The sequence below is a fragment of the Scardinius erythrophthalmus genome, assembly GCF_964197995.2.
Source record: "Scardinius erythrophthalmus genome assembly, chromosome: 17".
Lineage (NCBI taxonomy): Eukaryota > Metazoa > Chordata > Actinopteri > Cypriniformes > Leuciscidae > Scardinius > Scardinius erythrophthalmus.
Window position 1 is genome coordinate 40,078,873 of NC_138237.1, and position 12,435 is coordinate 40,091,307.

At 40.5% G+C, this 12,435-nt stretch overlaps 1 protein-coding gene across 1 annotated transcript in view; it reads left to right on the top strand.

Annotated features, from left to right (window-relative positions):
* larp1 (La ribonucleoprotein 1, translational regulator) overlaps window positions 1-11,765 on the top strand; it is a 43,865-nt gene extending 32,100 nt beyond the window's left edge. The window contains exons 17-19 of the mRNA XM_081391381.1: window positions 7,998-8,107; window positions 8,194-8,321; window positions 9,675-11,765. Of these exons, the coding sequence (XP_081247507.1) occupies window positions 7,998-8,107; window positions 8,194-8,321; window positions 9,675-9,968 (532 nt within the window). The 3' untranslated portion in view covers window positions 9,969-11,765. The remainder of the gene's footprint in view (window positions 1-7,997; window positions 8,108-8,193; window positions 8,322-9,674) is intronic.
* The last annotated feature ends 670 nt before the right edge of the window (window positions 11,766-12,435 follow it).

The following is a 12,435-nucleotide window of genomic DNA, read 5'->3' on the forward strand; positions in this document are numbered from 1 at the left end:
CTTTTGAGTCTTATTTCATGCAAAGTGATAATATAATTGCACTTTCATTTTCTCTCTTTGAAAGTTTTTAATGCTGTTATTTGATGTTAAGTTTTTAAAATGTGATGTTAATAAAATACATTTTAACAGATAAACTTAAAGATTTTGTTAGTGGATGGTGAGTTTTGGTGATGCCCACCAATATGTGAAATCTGTTCAGAATAAAGGTGCAAGCTGCACTCCAGTGTGCCACCCTATATTGTAATATTGAGAGTTGAATTGTGCATAATACATTTGCTGCATGTAGGTGCCAATACAGTGATGCAATTGATTAATCTTTAAGTTTTTTTTTTTTTTTTAGTTTTTTTTTTTTATAAGATATTGAACACACAAAAAATCAATTAATTGGAAGCTGCCACTGCTGGCTAGTGCTTAAACACTGTGTCATTATGGCATAAATAGTCAAGTGAACAACTGCATTTACGTTAAGTAGCCTAAATCAGTAAAAGTATCACAATGTATTTCTAAAACAGGAACGGCAAATTACCTTTTACACAAGAAAATTATTCAATAAATAAATTAATAAATATGCAGCGAGTTTAACCCCCCCAATGGTAGACCCAAAGTTACGCCCTTGGTCGAGAGAGAGGTGTGGGCGCGATCGAAAAGTCGTAAAGTGTTTACTTATATATATGTGTGTGTGTGTGTGTGTGTGTGTGTGTGTGTGTGTGGCGCAGCCGCGATCGAACAGTGGAAACATAAAAACATACTCCGTCATTTCGTTTATGCAGGACATCATTCAAACTGCAAAGTGTTTAAGTTACTGTGAATTACATTTTTAAGGAAAACAAATATATTAATCTGAAATGTAGCAGATTCATTTTCAATTAATTCAGGTCCAATTAACGTTACCAAACATATCAAGGTATTTTTATTAATTGAATTAATGAACTAATTATATAAAACTATTGCCAGTGCACTACAAATAAACTGGTTCTATGCCTTTACTTTATTAATAAAACTTATTTTAAAAAAATACATGGCTTAAGACATTTATTTTTCTTTTGGTGGTCCAGCCTGAGACATGCACAAGCCTTCTGCATTTTTGTTTTGCTTTTCCCTTCATTGTACCCAACCGTGATGTCTGAACCGAGGTATGAACCGAACCGTGACTTCTGTGTACCGTTCCACCCCTAAAAGAGAGTGCAGAGTTTTCAAAGAACAGTGGACCAACGATTATTTGTGAAGAATAACTTTAAATAAAACAAAGTGTGAAGACTCAATTACAACTTTTGCAAACCACTAGTATTGCTATAGTAGTGTGGATATAGTAGTGGGGATATAGTAGTGGGGATGGCTGTGCCAGGCTAGTAATCTCTACTACACAATGAGGCCTGCTGGTGGTCATTTTGGTCTGGGTCACAATTCTATGTTATATAGCTGACCCGGCCCCGGCCCCCCATCACAGTCAGGAACGATAATGTGGCCCCCAGAGAAAAAAATTTGGTGACCCCTGTTCTAGGTATTATCAACTGGCCGGAATTTTGAGATCGTAATAGACGTGACGGACTATAATGCGTTAAGAGCTCGCTAAAGTACTGCGGAGCTAAACCATTCAGTGCTTTGTAAGTAATCAGCAATATTTTAAAATGTATGCGATGTTTAATAGGGAGCCAGTGCAGTGTTGACAGAACCGGGCTAATATGGTCATACTTCCTGGTTCTGGTAAGAACTCGAGCTGCTGCGTTTTGGACCAGCTGTAGTTTGTTTATTAAGCGTGCAGGGCAACCACCCAGTAGAGCATTACAATAATCTAGCCTTGATGTCATGAACGCATGAACTAATTGTTCCGCATTTGTCAATGAGAGCATATGACGTAATTTAGATATATTTTTAAGATGGAAAAATGCAGTTTTACAGATACTAGACACGTGACTTTCAAATGAAAGATTGGTATCAAAGAGCACACACAGGTTCCTAACCGACGACGAAGACTTAACAGAGCAGCCATCAAGTGTTAGACAGTATTCTAGATTATTACGTGAGGAAGTTTTTTGTCCAATAATTAGAAACTCTGTTTTTTCAGAATTTAGAAGTAGGAAATTACAAGTCATCCAATTTTTTATATCCGCTATGCATTCCGTTAATTTTGTGAATTGATAAGTTTCGTTAGGTTTTGAAGAAATATAGAGCTGAGTATCATCGGCATAACAGTGAAAGCTAATGCCATGTTTCCTAATGATATCTCCTAAGGGTAGCATGTACAGAGTGAACAGCAGCGGTCCTAGTACTGAGCCTTGTGGTACGCCATACTTAACCTGTGATCGATGAGACATCTCATCATTTACTGCTACAAACTGATAACGGTCAGATAAGTATGATTTAAACCATGCTAGTGCATTTCCTGTAATGCCAACATAATGTTCTAATCTATTTAAAAGAACGTTGTGGTCGATGGTGTCAAATGCAGCGCTAAGATCGAGTAACACTAATAGAGAGATACAACCACGATCGGATGATAAGAGCAAATCATTTGTGACTCTAACGAGAGCCGTCTCGGTACTATGGTACGGTCTAAATCCGGACTGGAAATCCTCGCAGATATCATTTCTTTCAAGAAAGGAACACAGTTGTGAGGATACTGCCTTTTCTAATATCTTTGACAGAAAAGGTAGATTCGAGATCGGCCTGTAATTGACTAATTCTGAAGGATCAAGTTGCGTTTTTTTAACAAGCGGTTTAATCAAAGCCAGCTTAAAGTTTTTTGGTACGTATCCTAGAGACAAAGACGAATTAATGATATTAAGAAGAGGATCTATGACCTCTGGAAGTATTTCTTTCAGTAGCTTAGTCGGTATAGGGTCTAACATACATGTTGTAGATTTAGATGATTTAATGAGTTTAGTAAATTCTTCCTCTCCTATAGCAACGAATGAATCAAATTTTTCCTCAGGGAGACTACAATGCACTGCCTGATGCGATACTGTAGTAGACGGTTGCATAGTTATAATTTTGTCCCTGATATTATCAATCTTATAAGTGAAGAAGTTCATAAAGTCATTACTGCTGTGTTGCTTGGAAACTTCGGTGCTTGAAGCTTTATTTTTCGTTAGTTTAGCCACTGTTTCAAATAAATACCTAGGATTATGTTTATTTTCTTCTAATAGGGTTGAAAAATAAGCAGATCTAGCAGCTTTTAAAGCCTCTCTGTAAGTAATTGAGCTCTCTTTCCATGAAATGCGAAATACCTCTAGTTTTGTTTTCTTCCAGTTGCGCTCCATCTCTCTGGCTGCTCTCTTAAGGGCCCGAGTGTGCTCGTTGTTCCACGGCGTTGGACTATTTTCTTTAATCTTCTTTAAGCGCAACGGAGCAACTGTGTCTAAAGTGCTGGAAAAGAGAGAGTTAAACGTTTCTGTTGTAATATCTAGTTCTTCTAAGCTATCTGAGATGCTGAGATGATGAAACTGATCAGGAAGATTATTAATAAAGCAATCTTTAGTAGCAGAAGTGATAGGTCTCACATATTTATAACACGGAGTCGGCTTTGCAGCCTTGGCTAAATGCAAATTACACGAGACTAGATAATGATCTGAGATGTCATCGCTCTGCTGCAGAATTTCAACGGCATCCACATCTATTCCGTGTGATAATATTAGATCTAGAGTATGATTACGACGATGAGTAGGTCCTGACACGTGTTGTCTAACTCCAATTGAATTTACAATGTCTTTAAATGCCAATCCCAATGCATCTTTTTCATTATCGATGTGTATATTAAAATCACCAACAATTAGTACTTTATCTGCAGTCAATATTAATTCTGATAGAAAGTCCGCAAATTCTTTGATAAAGTCTGTATGGTGCCCTGGTGGCCTGTATACAGTAGCCAGCACAAATCTCAAACGTGATTTATCATTTATACTATATATTTTTACATTAAGCACCAATGCTTCAAAAGAATTATATTTAAAACTTGATTTCTTAGTGGTTTTGAAACTATTACTATAGATTACAGCAACACCACCCCCTTTGCGTTTCAGACGAGGCTCATGTTTATAACAGTAATCTTGCGGGGTTGATTCATTTAAAGTAATGTAATCGTTTGGTTTTAGCCAGGTTTCTGTCAAACACAGCACATCTAGGTTATTATCTGAAATCATATCGTTAACAACGAGTGCTTTTGAAGTAAGCGATCGAATATTCAGCAACCCAAGCTTTAGCATTTGTTCATCTGTATTATAGCTGTTTTTTATTTGTTGAACATCAATTAAATTTTTAACCTTAGTTGGGTTTAAACGTTTTTTGGATTTCCAAATTCGGGGAACAGACACAGTCTCTATATGATGATAGCTAGGTGAAAGAGGCTCTATGTGATGGGATTTATCTGACCTTGGTGACGCGAGGCCGCTAGCAGACGGTCGGTTTAGCCAGTCTGTCTGCTTCCTGACCTGAGCCCCAGATTGTCATGTTTGAGCTCTAAGACTATGAGCCATATTACTAGAGAGAAGAGCAGCACCATCCCAGGAGGGATGAATACCATCTCTTTTCAACAGGTCAGGTTTGCCCCAAAAACTTTTCCAATTGTCTATGAATTCTATATTATGTTGCGGACACCACCGAGACAGCCAACCGTTAAGCGAACACAATCTACTAACTATCTCATCACTCCTGCGAACAGGAAGGGGGCCAGAGCAAATTACAGTCCTTGACATCGTACTTGCAAGTTCACACACCTCTTTAATATTAATTTTGGTGATCTCCGACTGGCGGAGTCGAACATCATTAGTGCCGACATGAATAATGATCTTAGAGAATTTACGATTAGCATTAGCCAGCACTTTTAAATTTGCTTTGATGTCAGGCGCTCTGGCTCCCGGCAAACATGTGACTATGGTGGTTGGTGTCTCTATTTTCACGTTCCGTGTAATAGAATCGCCAATAACTAGGGCACAATCATTCTCAGTGGGTGTTTCACTGAGCGGGGCAAATCGATTTGTTATGGTAATCGGAACGGAAGAGTGGTTTTTAGATCCGCGACTAGAGCGATCCCTCACTGTCACCCATTTGCCCGGCTGCACGGGCTCTACTTCAGCCGGAACCGACTCATGTAAAGTGTTCACTATTCTATGCGCATCCAAAACATCTAAAGCACTAGCACTCTTACTATCCTCAATTAAAGTTTGGATGCGTGTTTCTAATTCTGAAATCTTCTCTGTCAACCTAACTGTCTCCTTACATTTATCACATATAAATCCTATATTGTCGACAGAGAAGCCTATACTAAACATGTGACATGAAGTGCAAGTGACAATAACAGGACAAGACATTACTCACCGTGTTTGTTGAGTGATTCTTACTCACCTGAGCTTTTTATGAACTCAAAGGCGCGGACGCGCGAGAGAAAAATAAATAAATAAAAATAGCTGAGCGCACGGGTGGCGCGTTAACAGGCTAGCGAATTACTAGCGTTTTGTGCTAGTAGTACTAATAACAAAAGCTAGCGATGTCAGGTTAATCTGAGATGTTGGGTAAAATGTAGTAGTATAAACAACTAGAAATGGTAGTAAAATGATGGTTCAAAACAAAGAAATATATGGCTAAGACGGAGCTTATCGCACCGAATCAAACAAACACACTCACAGCAGGCAGCGAGGCAGACAGGAGCAATCGATCAGGAGAGAGGGCAACAAAATCATCTTTACTACTTGAAGACTCCATTTTGTATTGTTTTGCGTTTTTTTACGCATTGGACTCAGTGTGCAAGTTTTCTGTGCGTGACGAATTTATAGGATTACGAACACGAACAAACACATATGAAACGCATATGCGCCACTGCAAATGCTCTGTCACCGCTGCTCTTCAGCTTTACCCGTGGGACTACTTAAAGCAAATGGTCAGCAGACCTAAGTGCTCTTAGCGGAGCATACAGCTTGATCAGGTCAGAAAGATATTCAGGTGCTAAACCATTAAGAGATTTAAAAACAAGCACCAAAATCTTAAAATGAATCCTGAAATGGACAGGTAACCAGTGAAGAGAGGCGAGAACAGGGGTAATGTGTTCCCGCTGTCATGTACCCGTCAACAGGCGAGCTGTTGCATTCTGGGCCGTCTGCAGTCTGGAGAGAGAGGCCTGGCTAATGCCTATAGAGGCCATTACAATAATCCAGACGAGATGAAATGAAATATGATCAAGTCTTTGAAAGTCTTTTAAAGACTGGTTAGATTTCACCTTGGTGAGTTGTCTCAATTGGAAAAAAAAGTTAATCTGTTTGTCCAGTTTAAAATCACAATCAGTTATAACATTTTTTACATAGGACTTCACAAGTGGATTCAATTCACCAAGGTCCAAATCTAATGACTCATAAGTGCCTCTCGGCATAAACAGCATAACTTCTGTTTTATTTTAATTAAAGCTAAGGACATTTAGTGCCATCCAGGCCTTAATATCCTCAAGACACTGCAATAGAGGCGCTAAAGTGCGAGTGTCTTTTCGTTTCAAAGGCAGATACATTTACGTATCGTCTGCATAACAATGAAAAGAAATACCAAATTTCCTAAAAAATATGTCCTAAGGGGAGCAAATACAGGGAGAACGAAATAGGCCCCAAAATAGAGCCCTGGGGGACCCCACACGTGAAATAAGCCGTTGAGGAGACAAAGGATCTAAACCATGGCAGTGCAGTGCCCTTAATGCCAACACATTGTTCTAAGCGTGTAATCAAGATCTTGAGGCCCACAGTATCAAATGCAGCCGAAAGCTCTAGTAAAATCATGGCAGAGAAAATAGACTCGTGGCCAGATTTCACTGAATTATTCATGTAATAATTCATTCATATAATAATTATTCATTCCAGTGTCTGTTTAGCTTTAAAACACGAGCTCTGTCATATTCTGTGATTGTTTCTGAAGAGCGTGAACCCTTACGCATCGCGCTGTGTGAAATACAGACTGAGCGGAACCCATCAGATGATCCGCAAACTGCGTTTCTCGGCTGGATAAAGCAAACGGCGTCTCGCTAGTAAAGTTCTGCGTATAAATATGTGGATATTGCAATCAAGGTAAAGATTGCAGTGGCGTACAGGAGTCGCATAGTAGCACGAGTGAGTCTGTTATATTAATGTGCTAAACTGTGTGTGTGTTCTCGACACACTGATCGCACGTTGTATTTATAAACAGACACATTTCAGTACCTTCACGTTATTTCCACACATTCAGGATAATGTTTTGATTCGTCATGTTGCTGTGTTTAGTAATTCTGAATGGATCTGTGTACTGTAGTGCAGTCAGATCAAGGCCATGTGGTTCTGCGGTGTGTTCCCCGAAAGCAGCGTTAGCCAACTATGGTCACAAGTTCTGTCGTTATCATCATAGTTCAACGAGTTTGTGTTTCCCAAAACCATCGTTCCAGCGAACATTCGCAAACAGCATCTCAGAGTTGTGTGTGTGTAACGACAGATCTCGACCTGTGGATAGAAGAAGAGTTTCTAAATTTCATGACATGTGGATTCAATAAATCCTGATCTTGAGCAAAATAATCAAGCTGACATTCAGGACAACCTGTGTCTTTAATTTAGAGTACATGCAAATGTCATTTACGTCTTTTAGTTCGTCAAGAGATTTAAAGTGTCATTTTTTGAAGGGCGTGTGTGTGAAACACCCCTGTTCGGTATCGCGACTTGACTTTTTTTTTTTTTTTTTTTTGCGAGTCTCCAAGTGTCCTTTTCTGGAAAGACACAAATTTACTTAAAAAAAAAAAAAAAGCTTGCAGAAATTAGTTTTGTGAGAATCACCCTTCAATCTGACGGGTCATTTAAAAAATGTAATCTATTGACAAGCCCTACTGTTTACAAGGAGCAAATGATATGAACAATATATTTTTGTTTCTCTTATTAAAAGTGGATAATTTCAGCTGAGAATTCTGTGACCTCAGTATGGCGTTTCCAGTGTGATCTCTTGTTTTTGAGCGGTCAGTGATGGTCAGTGATGTCCTGGATTGACAGCGCTGTGTTGTTTCTCAGGTACGGTCTGGAGTGTCTCTTCAGGTTTTATAGCTATGGACTCGAGAGGAAGTTCAGGCCGGACATATTTAAAGATTTTCAAGAGGAGACCACTAAAGATTATGAAGCAGGTGTGTCTTCGTAAACAACAGATGCATTTGTGAAGTGTGTGTGTGTGTGGAGCTCTTGTTTATTTCTTCTTCATACGCCCTGACAGGCCAGCTGTATGGACTCGAGAAGTTCTGGGCTTTTCTTAAATACTCGAAAACAAAGAACATGGAGATCGACCCCAAGCTGCAGGTGCATCTCAGCAAGTTCAAGCGTCTAGAGGACTTCAGAGTGGACGTGAGTCGTGCATTTCTCCTCATTTAAGCATGGAATCATCATGGTTAATTTCATAATCACATTGATTGCATTTTTCTGAATGAAAAAGTTTTTTGTCATGTTTGAAGTCACTTTGTCAAACTTTGTTCCTTGGTTGGCGTCACATGGGTCGTGTTTACAGCTGGTATTAAGATATGTTTGGTGGATCGGATCACAAGTAGACGAGGGAGACACATTCCCGTTTACACCTGGTGTTTAATCCCTCTCTTCTGTCCACTTTAAACCACTTCTGTCCTGGTTTCTTCAGGGGAGGGTCTATGGGCGGGTAAACGTGTGGGCTTTTTCAGATCTTTCAATCTAATGGACGAAATAAGCTCACACAATTTACATATAAACATACGGAGAACATCAGCTTTCGTTTCTGCTCTGACAGACACAAGACACCTGAACACTGTGAGTGTGTGCTAGAAATCAGGAACGGTGAGAGCACATCGAGCTAGGTTCAGTTTCATCTTCAAACCAAACTTGTGTCTCCAGCCGATGAAGTTTAAACCCGTCTAGCTAGAGCTCTTCCCATAATGTTCACGCATTCGGTCAGTAGACGGAGAGAAGACGGCCTTTAGTGGCTGTTTGAGCACATGAGCGTTTACACTACGAAAGCAAACCGGACGAATGTGTTTTCAGCTCCCTCTGGAAGTGGTGGAAAGTGGACGAGCTCAAAACGTTTTAGACCCGTTTACACCTGTGTTTATTAGGGGTGTAACGACACCCTGAACTCTGATACTCCAAGACATATGATAAAAGGTTAACAAAAAATGTCCTGTTGATTTATATTGCTAAATTTTATATTATATTATAGGTGTAAATGAATGAACAGGACAATAGAGACACCAGAACAGAAATATTCATGATTCTGAAGCTGAATTATTGTAGATGAATATGCTTGCACTGTCACTGACTAGATATATTTAAAATAATGTTGGACTTTTTACTGGTAACATCAGACATTTGGCATTATCAGGACACACATATATTCCCCCATTACTACTATGATATAATCTATAATAATGCAGTTTATATGTAGAACTGACACAAACTCTGAAAACTTGAATTTTTTACTCGCACAGTAATTTTTATTTTAGGTCAACTATACATAAAACAGATTGTCACTTTCCACAATACATATTGTTGCATTTTTGTATTGCGATGTGTAGTGACGCGATATATTGTTACACCCGTAGAGTGTCGTCCACTTGTGGTCCGATCGACCAAAACACATCTTAACACCAGCTGTAAACAGGGCCTGAGAGATGCTTCAGGTTCAGGAGTTGAAAGGTTATGCTCGAGTACCAAACTGTTATTTCTTGCCTTCAGCCGCCAATGGAGGAAGGTGGGCGTAAGAGACACTCTTCCAGTGGAGATGGCCGTCGCCGTCACCCTTCCCAGCAGTCCAACCGAACCCAGAACCAGGCCGCTTCAGGCTCCGCCCCCCCGGCTGGAGCTCCTCCCACCAGAGATGCTGCTTCAGGCTCCGCCCCCCCAGCTGGAGCTCCTCCCACCAGAGATGCTGCTTCAGGCTCCGCCCCCCCTGCCGGAGCTCCTCCCACCAGAGATGCTGCCAACACCCCGAGCCAGCGAACCGCTTCAGACGGCAAGCCCCCGAAGTGAGCGCCTCACGGGCCGCGGGTCCGACCGACCGAACACAAGCATGACGCAACGGCTCGCCAACGAACGGCTCACGATTGTCCAATCTAGGCTCTTCCATCTTCCCCTCGTTCACAGCATTTGTGCATCAGAAACGGACAGCAGAGGGCATGAGAAATACTTCCATTCTTCGTTTTATTAAGACTTTGAAGTTTTATTCCTGTTGTATCATTGGGGTACAAAAAGGCTTTTGTTGAATCTTTCTGCTTTATAATCCTCAGTGGACTCACTGTTTTATTTGGCTGAACGACGCGTGATTCCACCATGATCTTCTTTTCTTTTCTTTCCTTGTTAGAGATTGTGTTGAACGATGATAAGATTGCTCTTGACTAGACTAGGTACTGGATGAGGCAAACGCGTAACACAGAAAATAATGCAAATACTATAGATCTGCAGTTGTTTGAGCGAGATGATGATTTTGTTACCAGTTTTTGTTTTTTTTCGGGAGTGGACGCTAAATTCTATAGCTAATAACTTTTAGCGTACCGTAAGCTTGGCCATCACTGTGACACTAACGTCCCGCCTGCCAAATCCTCTCGCTTGCTTCCGAGTGTCACGGTCTGTTACAGAAGACGACTACCTTCACACGGACGAATCATTCCTCCGCTCATCACCGCTGTGGAGGACGACCCGAGGCGCGCAGCCGAGCTCGTTCACACCGTCTCCTGCCAACGGGAGTCTTACCAGAGTGTTGGTCCTAGTGTACATATGAATTCAAGAAATTAAGAGACATTACACCACCTTGGCTGTATGTGTCATTTATTGTTTATAGAGATATATTTGCCTTACATGTTCACCTTTTTTATGCTCGCCCTAATGCGTTTTGAGTTATTATGGGTATGTTTTAGTATCACTTCTCGCTTTTCTTCATACAAACAGCATGTCGGTCTGAGTAAAGGGAAACTGACCTCAGGGTTTCAACTGGAATCATGTGAAGAAAGGCAAACCTTGATTATGATGATTTGAGATGCATTTGAAAACTTTGCCCGACTGCCTTTGGATCATAAGCAATATTCCAATCTAATTTATGGGATTTCACTTTTGAATTCGGCCGCCATATGAACGTCTGAAATGTTTTGGGTCATGCTCTCTCTGGTAATATTATTGGATTTAAATTTTATCTCATTTTAACTCCCGGCAAACATCAGCAGCTCCCGTTCCCCGTTCCCCCTCGGCGGGCTTCTTCATTCACAGTAGCTGTGGTCAAAGCCTGATGAGAACATTCTTGTGATCACTGATATAATTAAAAGGCTTTTATTCAACTAAATGGTCTTTTCCATTGTGCGAGTCCATGACGGGTGTTGGCGCTGCTTCAGAGGCCAACGGCTCGGATTACTGGGAACAGACACACTAGTTCATCAAGCCATATAAATAACTGTATGTGATCCATTAAAACTGTTAATACTTCATTACCATGACTCGCATATACATTCGGCTTATTGAGAAAAGAAAAATGGAAACTGTAAAATACTTGAACCAAATCTTGTATCATAACACTTCATCTGAATTATAGGCAGATGTGATTTGCTATTAGTGTGATTTGTAATTTTGCTTTTAATAAACGGGAAAAAAAAACTTTAAAATGATCAAAAACCTTAAATCAGCTGTTGAGCTTTTCTTATAAACCCAAATCATTTTCACAGGTGTTGGGATAGCCCTGATAAGCACACATTCCCACTCAAGTCCAGCAATTTTTAGCCATGTTCTTTCTTCAGGTGCTGTAACTTCCTCTTGCTGGATGAAGTGTCCTCTGCATGTTTGAGGTCCTCCCTGAAACCATGAGGTTTGACTTCAGTTATTATTCTGTCACCCCTACTGAAACATCCAGCATTGCTGGTCACCAACATGAGGAATGGTTTGCATGCTGGGACAGCTTGGGATGCTGGCTCCTGGTTGGCTGGTCTTCAGAACGGGAAGCAGGAGCTGGTGGATCAGCTCAGGTCTGCTGGAGAACACCGTGATTATGCTGGTCCGCCAGCTACGCCAACACTAGAACCAGAACTAACCATACTAACATGGAATTTGTGCTGGATTTTTCAGCAGAGATCAGACCGGCATAAATATTGTGTGTCAGGTTTTTGTAAATGAAGAATTGAATTAGCGTACTTTTGTTTTGGGGCTCTTTTCAAACTCATGATCCATCCAGAAGCCCTTTCAAGAGAACAGTTCAGTGAATCTGTTGACCCGACTGAAGTCATGACAAGATATCTTCATTTGTTCCTCTGGAAAGCAGGGCCAATTTAATTCAGAGAGTTATGGACTGTTCAACATCTCAGATGTAACAAGTCGCATGTTTTGCTCTTTATTGTTGATGTTTTGAATCGTGTCATTTCAAGAGTGGGATCAAGTGCTCTCTCGATCACCCTGCACAGACAGCTCTGCTCAGAGTCTCTCTGGGCTTTAAGTTGTCTCCATCTCTCGAAAACATCTC